Below are 17,671 nucleotides of genomic sequence, written 5' to 3' on the forward strand. Positions count from 1 at the left end.
GCTGTGCAGAGCCTAGGATGGGCTAACTGGTCCAGTATTCTCCAGTTTCTCCTTATGGGCTTTTCAACCCATCCTGAGTTCTACTGGTAAATTCATAATTAGCTTATACAGGCCTGCATGACCTGTCACGACAGGAATTTTAGACATACCTTAAGAGCTCTGAGTCATGACACTGCTTTTTCTGCTAGCAGTTTCACCTACTGCTGTGCAGGAGGAAGTAAGGCCAGGGAGGATTGTTTCAGTAAACCAGAGCTGACCTGCCAGCTCTCAGAAAATGCTAGGCAGGTAGACAAGCCAAGGGATCCTTCAGGGCTTTATGCAACACTAAAGCACCTGACATCTTAGCTTTGCATGGTAGCTGTCACTCCAACTCACATCTCTGGTGCTGCGAGTCCTAATATTTTCCAGGCAGAAGACACTCTGTCTTTCTGTGATTCCTACAACATTTCAAAGAATCTTCACACACCTCCTTGCACAGTCAGATATTTTAATGCATTTTTTTTATGGCTCCATCAGAAAAATGTGGAAGTAGGGATTCCTGAAGGCAGTGATGTTCACACCCAGACCTACTGGCCTCTCTAAGTGTCCCTGATCAGACTACACTGTGCTGCTCCGTAGATTTCATGCAGCTCGTGAAGTCTCTGGGAACCTGCAGATCCCTCCCTGCAAAGATACTGTACTATAATGCAGATGCCACATGATGCAGTCACAGCCTGCAGGTCCCCAGATGCACAGAAAATTTACTGTAAGCTACCAGGGGAATTTCTGCAGAGTCTCCTGGAATCCACAGAGGTCCTTTCTGTCCGTCCTGATGCCAGAGCTGTATAAACTCCCATGCTGTACAGTATCCACTGACCTAGCAATACTGTCTGAATCCTCTCCATGACAACACACTGCAATGTCCTCAGGTACAGGGAGGCATCCTGCAAGCAGGCAAGGCTGGCCAGGGTGTCAACGTATCAGATGTATAATTTTAGGATAAGTCTTTTCTATGGAGAAGTTGGAGGCACAAATGCAAAGGGACAAAATGTCTTCCCAGAGGAAAGGAAAGCATTGCTGAACATGAGAGAGAAGAAAGAAATGGCAAAATGGGAGATTTAAATAACCTTCAAATTATAGGAGACACAGTTTATAGCTCTCATGGCCAAACAGCTCCTTTCACACAATGTCTTGGACACTCTCAGGGAATGAAGAATGGTGGAAGGTACTTAGGACCACAGGTAAGAAAGGAGTGATGTTTTCCAACAAGCATTGGGGTTGGCTGGAAAGCTGAGTGGAGAAACATGGAAAAGCTGTTCTAGCCATCTCCAACAATGATGGCTCTCACACCACTACAGCAAAGATACATGTCTTGGAGAAGCCAGCTCCATGGAGCTCAATATAAGCACATGGAAGACTTAAATGAACAGACAACATAATGAAAATAGGACTGGGACCCTACATGAGAGTCATGATGAATTTTGAATTTTTTAAGGTCTCCTTCCTGTTGAAGGCTCCTCCCTTACAGTAGCAGAGAAATGTCTTCTGGAACACCCCAGCCTGGTGGCTTCCTCCTCCCCAGGCCTGCATGGGTGCTGCTCCAGGGGGCTGGCAGGCAGCCCCCCATGATGTTAGGAGGGAGATGGAGCTAACTTGCCACCCTTTGGGCTCTGGGGCAGCACCCAAGGGTGCCCCAGGGGGCTCCTGCAAAGCAGAGGGTGTTGAGGAGCATTTCTCTTATGTTTGAATGGGAGCTGGCACTAAAAGCATTTTACTGTGTGTCAGTGCTAGGATCAGGAGGATGAGCTGCAAAAGAGATGCCTAGCTCAAGAGCACAGGATGAGGAAGTGCATCACTGCTAATGATTGTTTTAATTCTGCTTTTGATTTTTTTTTTTCCTTCAAGACCAAATTTAATGTCAAACTGCCAGGGATTGGTAGAGACCCACGACATGCCCATAGTCCATTTCTCATTAGGGAACCAGAGAACTGGCTGGCAATATCACAGAAAGGCCAGATCAATGCACAGCTTTATTTGTGAGCAGCCGTTTCGATTCAGTCACCAGACTGCGGGTCTGGGCCTGGGTTCATGCCCGGTAAGGTCAGTTGCCCGACAGCAAGCACATGGTGACAACTAGCACATTCCTGTGTCCTAACAGAGGTGACACCACAGCCAAAGGAAACCTGAGGCTGGGACTGTTTCCAAGGAGGACAGGGACCTTCTGAAAGGGAAAAGCCAGATTAAAGGGGAATGATAATCCTCAACTATGCAGTGACAGCATGGGAAGAGAGGATTGCTCAAAAAAAAATGGGTTCTGCCTCAAGAAAAATAGTGTTTCACTGCTGGCAGGATGGATCTGGGCTCATGTCCTTCTCCTTCTCTGGCAGGGGCAAGAAGCAGACTCTCAGCAGAAAGGAGGGGACAGCAGGCTGGCTGGGAGGATGAAACATCCTAGATCAGACCTTGTCAGTCAAAGCTCTCACTCTGATTTCACTTGCAGAGATGACCCTAAATATCACCCGGGGGACTGGGCTTCGACCCTTGATGACTTGTACAACCCCGAAACCTGATCATGCATCCACACTCTGATGCCTTTGCTGCACTTGTTGGACATTAAGGCAGGCTTGTGGGGCTTTCCAGCATGCCAGCCGGATGCTTTGCAGCCATATCCCAACCACAACTTTAAAGCAGCAGGAAAGGTTGTATCTCATCCTTCCCCAGCTCAAGTTAGCAGGATTAGTTCGTTATTCAGGAGTCCCTTCCCCCATCGACAGAGTGGAGGAAAAATAATCATAAACCTTTTTATATATGCCAGCTAGCAGACAGGATCAATACGCAAAGGGACTCCCTGATTTCCAACATGCTAAGCCCTCAGACGACTGCGTTTTTTTGCACCATATGGCTCTATCACTTGATAAAATAGTGCCCTAAATATGATGGTTGTTTTCCACTCTGCCACTAAATTAACTCAGGAGGATGGGCATATACAGCCACAGTTTATGCACTGTTGCCACTGTTTCTGAGGTCTCCAGAACTATCATCAGCTGCTGTATTTTTGCAGCCCCTCCTGTCCCCCCCCCCTCCACGGGACCAGCTACGAATGGGATTAAAAATGGCATGTTATCTACTGCAGTGGCTTAATCACTAAGCAAAGCACTCAGCCCCTGACCACAAGGTCAAGGAATTATTTTCCTGACAGATAACACAGCCAGAGCTTGGAATGAAATGAGGAGCTGAACTGTCATTGCAAGCCCACAGGCCATGGCTTTATTGCTGTTTCTGTGAGAGTAACACTACTAAGATGCTATGAAAGTGCAGTGTGACTTTTCCCACTTGCCCTAAAATGCCTCTTGGTGGCAGGGGAAGATAAACACAGGAAAAACAGTATTCAGCTTTGTGCACACATGTCCCCCTCCCATAAATACCCGCTATGCCAAACCTATCTCTCTGAGAGCAGAAGGTTTTGATGGTTAGATATATTTGGCACCGTGTACTAAAGAGAGAACATTACGCAGGAAGAGCTTTTAATAGACTGTGAAGAACTAACCGAGCACTAAGTCTGGGCCAGGAAAGAACTGACCTCGGGGGAAACACATATATCTAGAAATAAGGTTTCAGAGGGCATAGGACCTATGCATTAGTTTCAGCAGAAGGTGGGAAGTCCTGTTCCCATGTAAGTTAGCCCACTGGGGCAGAGCTGCAGGGCCTACCAGTCCCACAGCTCACAGGGGCAGCCCCTCTGGGCCGTGAGAGCACAACTGAAAGCATCAGTGAAAAAACTCTTCATTCGAGATTTAAATATAAGGAGTCCAGGTCTGCTGTCACCGTAAAAGGGTGAGGAGAACTCCTGACACAGAGAGCTACAAAACCAGGTTCTTACTAGAGACTAACACCGGGTGTCAGCTCACGCAGCTTTGCCGTGAACGCCTCTGGACCTTCTGTGCACATCCAGGTAGGATGAGCCACGGTCACCTGCCTGGTGGCTGCCCAAGATCGGCCCCCTCTCATGGATGGGGAAGGCGTAAACTGAGATTACAGAAAAAGGCTGAGAAGATGAGGCTCTTTACACAAAGCTGGGTGATACAAATAGCTCCCAGCTCCCCAGGTGACTCCTTTGAGGTCACGTATATGACAGTAATTGCAGAGGAGGAACCCTCATCTCTCCACTTCAGCCAAGAGGCCAGGTCCCTAAGACTCCGGTTGAAATTACAAATGCACTACATCTTCTTTGTCATGCCTTTCAAAAGCAACATTTTCCCCACCTCCCTCAGTACATCTCGCCTTTTGCAGTCCAGTTGCTCCTTAAAGACCATGGTTATTATGATTTGTCTGTGACATACCCACATCCTGCCAAATCTGTGTGCCTTACCTGTGAACAGCAAGGGCCACCCTGCAGCCAGAGGCACTGCTCTCCTCCGTCTTCCCACAGAGATGCTTCCTGCAGCGCTGGTGTGGGATGCAAGAGAAGCAGCTCCCACCTCAAGGTACAAGATTAGCCCAGAGCCTGCTTGGCAAATTCCACTGTTTTTCAGCTATAAATCAAAATAAAAATGTTTTTATTACTTTCAGCTCTGAAACATGAAGGGTCAGATCGTCTTTGAGATCTCTGTGTTAAGCTTGGTGAACAGAGGTCACAACTGTGGGGAGGTGGGAGAGACTGAGCAACTGCCAACTCTTCATTTTCTTAGGAAAGCAAGATAGATGGGCAGGTTGATAAGCTGAAGCTTTTTGAGCTTAATGCATTGTGTCCAAAGAGCACGTGTCCCCCCCAGAGGGGCTCACTGAGGTTACATGCATGCTGTTCATCCTCCTGGGGCAGGGCACAGATGTCGGTGCCCTTTCCACACACTCACCTCCAACAGCACAGCAGAGACACAGAGCTATTTAAACAAATTACAAGCAGGACTGGCAGGTGGAATAAGTAACCTGCCTGCCCTGCAAGGGGCCTGGGTGAGCTAGCTGCAAATAATGGCCCTTTTTCCCATCTCTTATCTCAGGAGAAGATGACAGAATGCCACAATGCTTCATGTGGAAAATGGAGTGCTAATAAAGCTTTGGGTTTTTCACTCGGCTACTGCTCCTCAGCAACTCTCCCTTTCCCACCTGCATTTCTCTGCACTTTTGGGGAAATCTGACATTACATATATTTCTGTATTGTTCTTAATTAGGAAAAATATCCCTCACTCCATTAAGTGTCTCTCAAGAGCAGAGATGGGGGGATCTTGCGTTTTGAGAGCTGACTGGCTTGCAGCCTGCCAGGGGCCCTGTCTCCTCAGCATCCCTTCTATGGCTGCTGTCCTGCAGCCCCAGGATCTGCAGCTACCACAACCCAAGTCTCAAAGCCACTTTGGCCATAGCAGAAAGCTGGACAACCCCTTCCTGAAACCACATCTCAGTGCCAGAGCACAGATGTGCAAGGGACCCTTTTAACCACATGGCAATCAAGCACTGCTCTACCTGTCCTTTGTGTGCTTCTCTCCACAGGGATGCTGCTGCAGGCTGCGGCTGGGTATGTACCCCGGAGCTTGTTCTGGCCAGGTTACAAGCTGCTCCCCAAGAAGGGCAATGGCTACACAAGTTCACCAGGTCAGCTGGGAGATGGCATGAGCTGCCTTCTCCTCTCACAAAACTCCAGCCTGGCACCTCTGCTTGGACTAGTTTTCCCAGTTCACTGAGCTTCACCTCTTCCCTACAGGTAGACTTTACTCATGACTTCTCTACATCTCCACCATGCTCCAGCTGACAGCATGGCCACCAAGAACAGGATCATCTCTTCCAGAGGATTGACTGGCCCCCAGCATCCAAAGGCTACAGCAACTAGTCTGGATAACTGTACATCTTCCTGAAAAAAATGGTCCGTATATGTTTAGATACAAACAACCCTTGGCAAATGTACATAACTAAATACAACCCCTCCAGCAGTGAGTGTGAGGAGCCTGGGCCAGTCACTGCTTTCCTTCTTTTCCTTATTAGTGGTGCCAGCTCCATGAAAAATGGTGTGGCCTGAAGATCCTTCTTGCTGTGTGAGACAGTCTGCCTCACCAAGCACCTCGGTTCCTCTCCTTCCCATTGCTCCGGCGCTGCCAGCTGGGCTTGACAGGTTTCCCTTGGGGACCCCTCTGCCTTCCAGCTCTCCATGCACAGCCAAGCCGCAGAGACCTGCCAGCCCACGTGCTTCCCAGCTGGCTACTGCTCCTGAACACCTCCTGGAGGGTCCGTGATGGGGTGTGTTTAGGTGTGTGTCAGTCCAGGCAGCCTTAACACAGGTGGGGAAATCCCCAGTAAGTGCCAGAGATGACGTGTTGCGGATCCTATTCCCAAGCCTTCCTCACCATAGATTAGAATAACATCAAAATTCACCCAGTGGTAAGTAGGTGAAGTGTACTCGTCTGTGGCAGACAGGATAAGACATTAGAGGCCGTAGTAGTCTTTCCTAACCTTAAGCTTTTCAATAAATCTCTGAAGATTAAGGAGAAGGAGATTCCATAAAATCTGATTTGTCTTTGGTGCATCTCTCCATCCAAAGATGAGTACCCACATCCTGCTTTTGTATAATTCACATTTCTCCACACACAACCTCCAGAAAGTGAGCTAAATTCATGACCTTACTAGTATAATTAGCATCCATAATGTGGCAGGCTGTGGTATCGGGGCTGTAGGGATGGCAAATACTGACCCATTTCTCCTTAGAAGGAAGGCCGGATTCATTTTGTGTTACCTTGGGAACTCACACCCTACCATGGCAAACATCACATGGTCAGGCAGAGAAAAAGCAGAATATAGTCCTGTCTGCCCTCCTGTCTACTGACCTTATACAACACGTCTTCCTTCCTCCATAATTGATGTCTCCCGATGCAGAAGCAGCCACAGCTTCTGTTTCTCTGGCTATCCCATTACAGCAGTAATAAGTGCAAGCCAATTATTTGGTAAAACAATTCAAATTTATTCAGTGCCTTAAAGCAGGAAATCTTTCTTTATATCACCACCTCTGCCTTGCTCCACTGCAGCTACAGGAACTCAGCAGCTCCCTCCCTTCATCTTCCCCACAAGCCCACTGTTTGGGACACACACACCACCTCCTCCAACGAAACAGTTACTTGTTTTCTTTTCCATGACATTCAGAGGCACTTAAAACATCACCAACGCATCTAAGAGGGATGTGTTTCCAGGGCTCTTAGGATATAGTTGTATTTTGTTAAATCATGCGGCTAGGAAAACGTTGAGGAAATTTCTGGCACGCCAGCTGTCTGACCTGGCTTATTTATGTGATGCTAGCCCTAGGAAATGTGCTAGTTTTATAGCCCTCACGATTTGAGACTATTTATCCAGCAAAAGGCAGCAGCAAGGAAAACCTGTGCTAGCCCCGAGCCTCATGCCCCAGCCCCAGGCCTGGGACAGGCTACTTGCCCTCTGCACTGGCATCGCTCTGCCCACAGGAGCTGCCACCACCGACCCTCATCCAGGGGAGCTGGAAAGGTGCTGAGCTGCATGTCTTGAGCTGGTCGCTGAAAGACTCAGAAAAACTGAGGCCACGGTTGACCTGGTTGCTGCAGGATGGAGGAGCAGAAAGTCCCAACAGGCTGTTGTCCTTGCCAGGGCTGTTTGCCCACATGCAGCTTTATCTGTGGGTCTGGAAATGGCAGCTACAGCAGACACACAGCCTCCAGGGTGACCTTCAGTTACCATGCATACCACGTTTCCCCTAAAGGTAAAACTTTCCGGTGTGCTCTCTGCCTATGAGGAAAGAAAATCAGGGGGAAAATCAAATTATTTTCAGGTAAAACAAGAAAATTTTTTAAAATATCTCATTATGAAATATTTCTTTTGATAGATGACATATATTTGAGATATGCATTTAATACACATCATCTTTTTATGTGTGTGTATACATATATATATGCATGTGTGTGCACATATGCATGTATATGTGTGTGAACATATGGTGGGGGAGAGGTGGGTCAGATTCAGTGCTTGTTAGCAGCTTGCAAGGGGTGCATGACACCAGCTGACTCACTGAAGTACAGGCCCTCTGAGATTCCCAGTGAAGGCTCAGACTGGTTTGGTGGAGGCACTGGTTCCTCAGCCTGCCCCTTGCCTCTGCAAAACACACTTGGACAGGACCTGGTGCTCAGACCCCGAAAGAGCCCGTGCTGGAGGGTGGGAGGCAAGGGGGGGACCAGGCACCTCCCTGCCCACCTTTTGCCCCCTCAGGGCTTGGCCCAAAGCCCGATGTGAGGTGGGCTGTGAAGCAGGGAAGGGAGGTGCCTGGCTAACAGCCCGGGGTGTTCACTGCCCATCTCTGTGCATTTTCTGCATGAAATGCTCAAGTCTGAACGACTTTGTGAGTCACATGAATAATATTATCTAGACAGAAAGCCAGGGTTATGAAAAAGGCATGAGCAGCTACAATCGTCTGCAGGCCACGTCTCACCTCCTTTGCACTCTCCAGGGGAAGCGGCTCCCCAGCTCCACCACGGCAGGGTGGGCTTCCCCTCTGCCTGGGGCAGCACCGTCCTCCCACCACTCCTGGGCGCCGTGGAGCCTGCTGGGGTGATGCTAATTTCCACCTCGGGAAGACAGGCACAATTAGCCAAAGAAGAACAAACAGAAAGCTGAGGGAGCAGGCTGGAGGGGAAGGTGGGGAGAAGCCAGCTTGCCCTTTGCATACCTGCTTGGAGCTGGGCAGAGCTGGATGGGCAGGGAGGGAAAGGATGTTCCTCATGTAAAACAGTATTTGTTTGCTAACTTTGTGATCCTCTTCAAGTACAGACAGGACCAAAACTCCTGGACAGGGAATGCACCAGAACCAAGGCCCAGAAACATCTTTCAAGTCTGCTTCCTTCTCTCTGAACAAGGAAAAGAATATTATCAGGATGCTTTAGTCCTTTGCAGGGTGCTACCCACAATAGCTGTTCTTTGCTTCCCTGCTAGCTCTGCTCTTTCCTTCCAATTTTCCTGGAAAACAGCTGTTCCCCCTTCCCTGTCTCTCCTGTTCTGGTCTGGGAATGAAGCAGAGCCCACATGCAGGTCTTCCGAGAGCCAGCCTCTAGATCCTCCCTGCACTGCACTTCGGAGAAAAACAGGGTGCATATAGCAGAGCTCTAGAGGGGCAGGGACAGGGAGATGCTCTTCTGCCTTCAGGAAGTGGATGGGATAGCTCCCACACCTGCTCTCAATGGCCTTTCCTAAGGCTGGCTCATTAAATCCCCTCCTTCGATGCTGCCTGATGGATGCTCGCTGGCAGAGGTCTGCCCTGGTGTGCCGACAGTGGGGAGGCTGGGATGCAGGAGCAGCTCAGGCAGTGAGCACAGGGCTCTCCGCTTTTGGGTGCCAGCACAGAGCTGCCAGCTGAGCCCACTTGCAAGGAGAAGCCAAAGGCTCCCACGACACTGAACCCCTGTGAGTTTAGCTCGGAGTGGTGTCATGCACGTCCTTTGCTGCATACAGGTCTGAGGGTGCTCATTGGAGCCACAGCCACCACCACTACTTCTGAGCAAGGTTGTTACTCAACTACAGTTGGTCACAGCTGGAGGGATTTCCTGTGTAGTGAGTAGCCACCAAACCTAATCCCATGCCAGCACCAGCAGCCAGCCACAAGCTAAAAGGAGAACATGAACTTAGTGGACATGTTCTCTTCTAGCTCCTTCAGCATCAGCCAAAGCAAGGGACTAAAACATCTCCTTCTCCAAACAAACTCATTTTCCCTTACTTCAGGCTGGCTTCAAATTTCAAATACAGTGTGTCCTGCTACTTCTCCTCATTCGAGCTTGGCACATGTGATAAGCACACTTCTTTTACCCATCTATGGTATCTTTGAATGGCTGGGAATTTTCTGTCCTCGTTTTGGAGCCCACGTTCCCCCTACATAGCGGGGAAAGCCAGCTCTGCCTGCGCATTGCTTCTCTTAATCTAAAAATAAGTTCCACATTAAACCACACCTGCTCTGTATTTGTGTGCAGGGAGAAACTACAAGAGAAATTTAGAAGCAGGAGCAGAAAGAGAATGAGAGTGCCTGGCTTCACTGTTATTCTCTGCATCTTTTCATGGGTTAGAGCATCTGTCTCAAGAGACATGATCAGAGAGGGATCTGGAAGGCTGCTGTTCCAGGCTAGAGGAGTTTCTGAACATCCAAATCCACTGAGAGTTGCAGGAATTTCCAGCCTCTTCCAGTCAACATTTAGATACCCAAAACCTTTCCAGCACCAAAAGACTGACTTCTGCCCCCCTAAGCAGCCACTGCATGCACACAGCTACCCACAAAGGAGAACAGCCGTAAGCCGCATCCCTGCATCACTCAGCTGGGCCATGCCAGTGCAAGCTTGGCTGTGTTTACTCACAGTGTCTTGCTCAGCAGCAGTAAGTTGGGGAGAGGAAAAGAGGGCCTTAGCTGCAGACCCCTTTCCTCTGAGCACCTGGGACTGGACTCCAGCTGGGACCTGAGGTGGTTCTTGCTTAATGAGAAATAGGACAGCTATCTTTCTCTTGCTGAGATGCACTTGCCATAGCATACGCTTTTTTTTGTTTTTTAAACACACCAACCCACTATCAGCAGTGCTCTAGTTTTTAGTCACATCTGCTGCACTCCTACCTTTCAATCTCATTCCTGGTGAAGCCTCCTCACCTTCTCACCCGCAGCAAGCACAAGTATTGTGCCTCCAGTAGAATCAGGAAAGGAAAGGAGAAATTAAACAGTGGCTATTCCTAAGTGAGTTACAATCCATTCTCTCTGACAATCTTTGCAGTAAACCCACTCCTCTATCTTGCTACAAAAGCCACAGCATTCCCACCTTCTTGCCATGTCATTTTAATTATTCTCACAGCCTCGCATGCTGCTGAGATGAGTGCGCCTAAGAGCACACCCTACCTCTGTCACCCAGGGTCCTTGAGTGCTTGTGAACCGTCCCAAAGACAGAGCTCTGCCATACGTGCTACTGCCCTGTTTGTGGCTGTGCTTTCAGCAGTGACTCTAACACAAGCCTCCAGCCATACTTCCATCAAGGCTGAGAGCGTCAGCACCTTTTTTGAGCAGGGCCTAATCCCACTGCAGTACGTCAGTTTTCCTGCACCCATCATAAACAGCTCAAGCCCCCCTTATTAAAATGGAGATGTTAAAATTATTTACTCCTATTTTGCAGAGCTTGGAACAACATCAAAAAAACAACAAAACATGGAACCTGTTTTTCTCATGCCAGAGGAGCAGAGGCTGGTATCTCCTGGAGGCAGCTGCTGACATATGGAGGAAAACAGGAGCTCTCTCCTGCCCCCAGAATTAATGATGAAGAAACTGGTGGGGGCAGCAGCTCTAGGAAAGGACTGGTTCCTCTGTTCTTGGATGGTTTCCACAGAAAGGTTTGAGGCAGGGGTGCAGTCAAGAAGAACTCAAGGGTAAGCAGGGTTCATTTATTATTTTAAGCAATGCAAAGTTTGCACTTTTCATAATACAGCTAAATAAGAACACATGACTGCCAAGTTATTTATTGCAACACCTCTGAGTTAGCAAAAGGTGCCTTTGCTACCCCCACAAAATGGCCTTTATAATTTTTCTTCCTGTGAAGTGCCAGATCTGCCAACGTGGAAAAAAAAAAGTGCTGTTGATTTCAGCACTACAGCATATCCAGCACTTACCATGGCAAAAAGGAGCAGAAAGGACTCACAGACCTGATTGAGTAGTCAGTTGGATCTTTCTCCATTTTGGCTTTAGAGTTAACCCTGCAGTAAGAAGTAAATGTTACTTAATATAGAAGAAGGGCTGTTATCTCAGTGGGCAGAAGGGCACTGCAGGTTGTTCAACAAACCATGTGTAGTTGCTGAGGTCGTGGTCCCAGCTGGCCCTGCTGATGGTGACTGTCACTCTGACAAGCCACCTCAGACCCAGCTCTCAGGTGACTGACTACAGCCAATTCCTCTGGCTTGGTCATTTCTCCCATTCATAGCCACAGTCAAACTAGATGGATAAGAAATTGTGCATGGACTAGGTGAAAAACTGCAGAATTGTCCTTGTGACAAGTGCATCAGGTGAAAGATGCTAAAAATAATAGCATCCTTCACAGTCACGCCAGCACGAAGGAGCACGCAAGCCTCAGGACCTGCCTGAAACTAAGCCTCAGACAAAACTTTTAGAGCATGGCCACCTTCCTGGGAGCAAACTTCTCCTTACTAGACACAGCCATCTTCTGTCCCTCTAGCAACCACAAAAAAGTGACTGCATTGAAAAGCCTTCAAAACAGATTATTTCTGTGAAAAACTATCATCTTATTTCCTAAGAGGTATACCAAAGTTACACTAATGTCCTAAGCGGAAAGCCTGCCTACCATCTTGAGCTAAAAAAGCGCCATACTCTGTAGCTGAAAATTGCTACCAGCCTGTGTCACTTCTGTGCCGTGCACAGCAATACATAACACGCACCAGCAACCATTTATCCTTTATTATTGACTTCTGACCCCGAGGGCAGTTTCCATTTCTTGTCCACTTTCTCTGCTTTAGAAGCAGCACATATTGGAGGTAGCAGGGCTGGCACTGCCTGCCTTTCTCTGCCATTTACTTCTGTGCAAGAGCAAAGCCTTGGGGCAGTGAGCACCAGGGTAGCTGCCAAAGCCCTCTCCTTCAGCAGGAGCCACTCTTCTACACCAGGGACTGAAACAGCCTGGAGGCTTCGTGCGGGGGATGAAATTAATCATTGACCTTAGCAGGAGCCACTGTTCACACTGCAAAAAGTAGGCAAGACAATGCAGAGGAGAATCAGCAAGCTTCATGTTTGGCAGTGTCTGCAAATGAAACCATATTTTAAAATGTCTCTGAAGGGCACAACAGGGAAAGTCTTCAGAGGGAAGAGAAGTTCTCGGATGATAGCCAGAAGGTGGAGGTGGTGGAAGAATTGCCACAGGCTTTTCAGAGCCAGTCTAGCTGTTCTGCAAACTCTGAAGAGAAATCTTAGAGGTGCAAACCATCCTATATCTTCTCCTATCCTCAGACATCAGGGAACAATTTAGGGAACTCTCCTCAGTGGAGGGAGTTCTCATCTTATTCCCAGTTTTCCCAGTAGGACAAAGGGATCTGACCCAGGATTACTAGTGGAGGTTATTTGAACAGAGGTGGGTTGCTCCCTAAGCTATCTTCCTGTTACTGGGTTGCATTAAAAATACATAGGTAACATTGAAATCAGTAATTCTGTGTCCTTTCAAACAGAATAAGGAGACAGTCACTTAGATAAGATGCTATGGTGCATAGACCCAGCTCTGTGCTGACTCTGCCAGGGAGCTTACAGGGTAGTAGATTCCTCCACAGAACTAGTATCTGCAGCAAGGAACGACTGGTGGCAGGCACCTTCCCGCAGGTGGCTTAGGGCATGCTTTGCTGGTTACACAAAGCTGCTCACTGGCTTCAGGTAAGCAAGTGGGAGATTTCTTTAGATTTGATACATCCTGGCTTTAACTTCATACACATTTTAAAAGTGGAAGTGGGTAGCAAGGGTGAAAACATTTTACATATAGCCAGTCCTTTTGAGAGGTGATGGTAAGCACATAACACAACAAGTTGGTGAAGCAGAGGAAGCGCACTGGCAGTAAATGAGCATGTCACAATGATTTGTCTCAACTCCTGCAGAGGCAATTTAACATCATTTCAGTGACAGCATCTCAAGAACACACAGGAATTCACTCTAGTGTCAGCGTAACTTTTATTTATTTATTGCTGTCAATATGCACAGTAAAGGAAGAGCCTATGTGGCTACCCCCTGAGCACAATACTTCTGTAAAGTCTGCTATTGTGGCTTTTGATGGTACTAGATCAAAGGTGCTGCATTCACAAGCCACAGGGTGATTTTCCTAACTGCCTGAATTACAGATACATTCCCTGGCTGTCCTTTTTTCTGTCCCTTCCAGCATCACACAATATAGACCTTGTAACTGGAAAATAACCAGAAGTGATGTGAGGACATTGTAAAGGGGAAAACCAGCTCTGTATTGCTTTCTCACAGCCCTTCAGCCTTGTAGGAGCAAGAATTCATTTGTGGCTTTCTAGCACGCAAACACAAGTGGGAAAAACGCAGAAGGATCAGGTATGCTAAGGAGGGATGCAAATTCTCTCTTCCTGTTGCATTACCTGTCATCACAAAAATGTCAGCCTTCAGTGCTGGACCCCCGGATTGTATAAAACCTCCCATTGCCTGGCAGAAGGATACTGGTCAGTAACTGCCTGAAATGGAAAGTACAGGCTGTGCCTTCAATGCTTTTCCTCTGGTCATACCAGAGTGACTCCCCTCCAGGATCATCATGCCCTCCCAGTACGCTTCTCCACCCAGCATCAACACCTGTCCTCTGGCTGGCAAGCCAGGGTTCCCTTCCCACCCTCATCCCTGACTTCTCCCTAGAAACAGCACTGAATTGGTAGGGAATGACTGAGGCAGCCAGAAGTCTGGGACTGGACAGTGTCACAGTCTGCAAGGGACAGAGAAGCAGCTCCCCAGTGTCACTGGACATATGCAATACCTGGGGGTATTGATGAGGGGTACAGCCCTGAAAGCCCCAGTAAATCTGCACTTAAGACCCCCTGAGCCCTAACTGTACCTCTGCTGCTAACTTCATTCACCTTTGTATTGTTTATTCCTTTGTTTCCCAATTTATACCACAGGGATAACAGTGTCACTCAGTGTGCTTATCGTGCTCTGTAAGCACCAGGCAGCGCTATTACTATAACATGGGTAACTATTCGCCAGCTGCTTGCTTAAAATTGGTGGGAGAAGCTGCAAGGTTTCCACAACAAAGTGTTTCTTCTCCTGTAATGTACAAGATGATCACATGCTGGGCAAATCCTTCCCTGCAGTAACCATATGGTGAGCGCTTGGGAGGGGACAGAGGCCAGCCAGAAGCCCACCTCTGAATAGGCTGTCCACAGCACCTCTCCCAGTCCAGCCTTGACTTGACAGAGGTCCCAGTTTGACCAAGATAGCCTGGACTGCAATTAAGAGAACTGGTAGAGAGCAGTACAAAGCCTTGAACACAGGCTATTGACTGCAGCACATACAAGAGATTACTTTCTGCACCTTCACAGTCCTGACAGCTTGCTGCTGACAATGTTTAATTCTACAGGTGGCAGTGGGTTTTGTTGCTGGACACTCCTCACCCACCTGTCCTCCAGCTTGTTTTACAGAGGTGATGAGGAAGCCACCAGAGCAGAGTCAAAGACTCTGAATCAGCCTATAGATAACACCTTCTGCAGTACATAGCTCTGCTTCTCCTTCTGGCAATGACACAGCCAGATGTCCCAATGCAAAAAAAAAATGCAAAGGTGGCCCCAGGATGTTCTGCCCACAGTCAGCACAATGCAACCCTCCCTCCAACTTGCATCAATGCCACCAAATTACCTATAAACTCTTCTCTGCACATGATCCTCCTTGGAGTCAAATCCATAGCATCCTTGGGTTGTCTTCACCTTGTGTTGCTACCATTTGCTTGAAATGATGTAACACCAAGAGTTGCCCTGTGTTTGATATTATTGCCTGTGCTTGGGAGGCTGGGACTGCTGCGGTCTTCAGGAAATGTGCCCCACCGAAGTGCTGACTGGCTGGGGGATGCAGCGAGCCATTTCCTCGAGGGGATCAGGCAGAACAGGGTAAGCTGTGTCCAGCTGGGGAGGTTACACTAGCTGGAGCATAGGCTGATCAAGGGCTTTCTCAGAAGCACTTGTGTTTGGCAGACAGACTAGACTGGAAAGGAAAGAAGAGGCACTTCCTAAGCTACGGTCTGTGGTTTACTTTAACACTGACCATGGTATCTCAGCAAAACGTGGCTTAACGTAAGCAGCTGAAGCAAACAGATCTGGAGTGATCAGCAGAGAAGGTCTGCCAGGCTACAGGGAGCATTCAAACTAAAGCAAAGCCACTAACTGAGGGAATTGCCTACTCATAACTTTCCCTCACTTTCCCCACCAAAAGGCAAATCTCCCTAGCACCCAATGGTGTAACTTTTGCGGAGCTGAATGGCAAGTTGCTATCAGAAGCCCCCTCCCAACAAAAGTCACTTTTCATCCCCTGAAGCAGAATCCTTTTGCGACCTCATGATTTGATAGAGAGTTTCCCTGAATCGCTGGTCCCGGCTCAGTCTTTTGGCTGCTTCTTTCAGCTCTTCAATGTTTTCAGCTTCTGCGTGTGAGAAGATGAAGGACTGGGACTGCTTCACTGAAACGAGAGCAGCACAGAAGGATCAGTGCTATCCATCAGGGACACAAACTGAAGACAAAGCTTCACTAGAGCACATGAACCATGTGATCAACAGGACTGAGAGCCTGGCAAGGGGTAAAAGCTAACCATTGCACTCTTAACAGCTTCACCTTACTGTTTTCAGAAGAAAAATGCTGACAGCATGGAGACATGCTTTTCTTATTTACAGCTGCCTCTGATTTAGGTTTCTACATAGAACCTAATCTAACCTTGCAGTTAGCCACTCTGAGCACTGGATTGGATTAGATAATGTTCAGGTGTCCCTTCCCAACCTAACTCAGTCTATGATTAAGAATTCAGATGAATTCAGCTTTGAACATGTTTTTTTAGGGGCCCAGGACCATCACAGCGGTTACCTTTCAAGATACATGAAGAGACAGGCAACCAGTACGCAGACTCAGTGCCTGCTCTCCGGGTAAGGAAGCTCCAAGTTTCTCTGTAGCTCCATTCTACTACTAGGGAATATGAAATATGAACCAGATTTGCAGACCTTACTGCTCTGTCAGCCTCATCTGCACTATCTGCTCCTGCAGGATATAGAGTAAGAAGCTGCCCAATACCTACAGTCATTCCACGAAGCACTGGCTCTCCGGCGGTGAAAGCGGCAGCTCTTTATGCGACGAGTGGCAGCCTTGTGGATGTACACAGAGTTCTTCATGATCACGGGCATCTTGGCCTCCAGCTCTGCATTGCGGATGCACTCTTCAAAGAACTCTGAGAAGAAGACACCACTTTGAGCAGTGACGGGAGAGACACTTTAAGCGATGAACTAGTCACAAGGGGCTGCACTCGCTTATGGGCTAAGCCAGGTAATGATGTGCTACACCTCCCTAGATCTTCACAAGCAACAATCCATGAAGCTCCAGAATATCATCAGAAGGAACAAGTTCAAAGTAACAAAACCCTCCAGTCCCCAACAAATGCATAATCAAATTATAGAAAGAACTGCAACCATCCATTCCCCATCAATCATTCCCACAACTCCTCATGTTTCAACTGCCAAAAGCCTCTGATATTGTGATAAAAACTTCTCAACTCTCTTGCAACAGAGGGGACCGAAGCTTTGCTCGTTGCACTTTCTTTGAAGGACTTCTAAAACCAGGCAAGTCTAACAGCAGAAAGGCAACACTGGCACAGGCATACACACCCAGGTCATACATGGCCAGGGATTTCTAATAGCATAGCCATTACTAGCACATACATACGTTACAGGCTCCATGCAAAGCCCCATGTCCAAACTCTGACAATGTTTTGCTCATCAGTACATTTTCACTCTTTGGAAGAAAACATCCCCCAAAATCTAAGACTGGAAATGAGTATCAGGAGACATTCAGCGCCAGAGGTCACTCACTTATGGCCTGTGTAGGAGCTCAGCTCTAGTTGAATGCTGAGCTCAACACATCCACTTCAGCTCTGTTTTCTTACCATGGTTCTGAGCCAGTGGGATGAAGTTCAGAATCATGCCCTTTTGTCTCA

General features: G+C 48.0%; 1 protein-coding gene across 1 annotated transcript in view; it reads right to left on the reverse strand.

The window, feature by feature from the left end:
• Positions 1-13,637: 13,637 nt before the first annotated feature.
• Positions 13,638-17,671, reverse strand: part of PLEKHD1 (pleckstrin homology and coiled-coil domain containing D1) — a 38,079-nt gene continuing 34,045 nt past the window's right edge. Inside the window, exons 16-17 of the mRNA XM_074868019.1 lie at positions 16,760-16,909; positions 13,638-16,153 (exon numbers count right to left, since the gene is read on the reverse strand). Coding sequence (XP_074724120.1) covers positions 15,993-16,153; positions 16,760-16,909 — 311 coding nt within the window. The 3' untranslated portion in view covers positions 13,638-15,992. The remainder of the gene's footprint in view (positions 16,154-16,759; positions 16,910-17,671) is intronic.

This window comes from Strix uralensis, chromosome 4 (assembly GCF_047716275.1).
Source record: "Strix uralensis isolate ZFMK-TIS-50842 chromosome 4, bStrUra1, whole genome shotgun sequence".
Classification (NCBI taxonomy): domain Eukaryota; kingdom Metazoa; phylum Chordata; class Aves; order Strigiformes; family Strigidae; genus Strix; species Strix uralensis.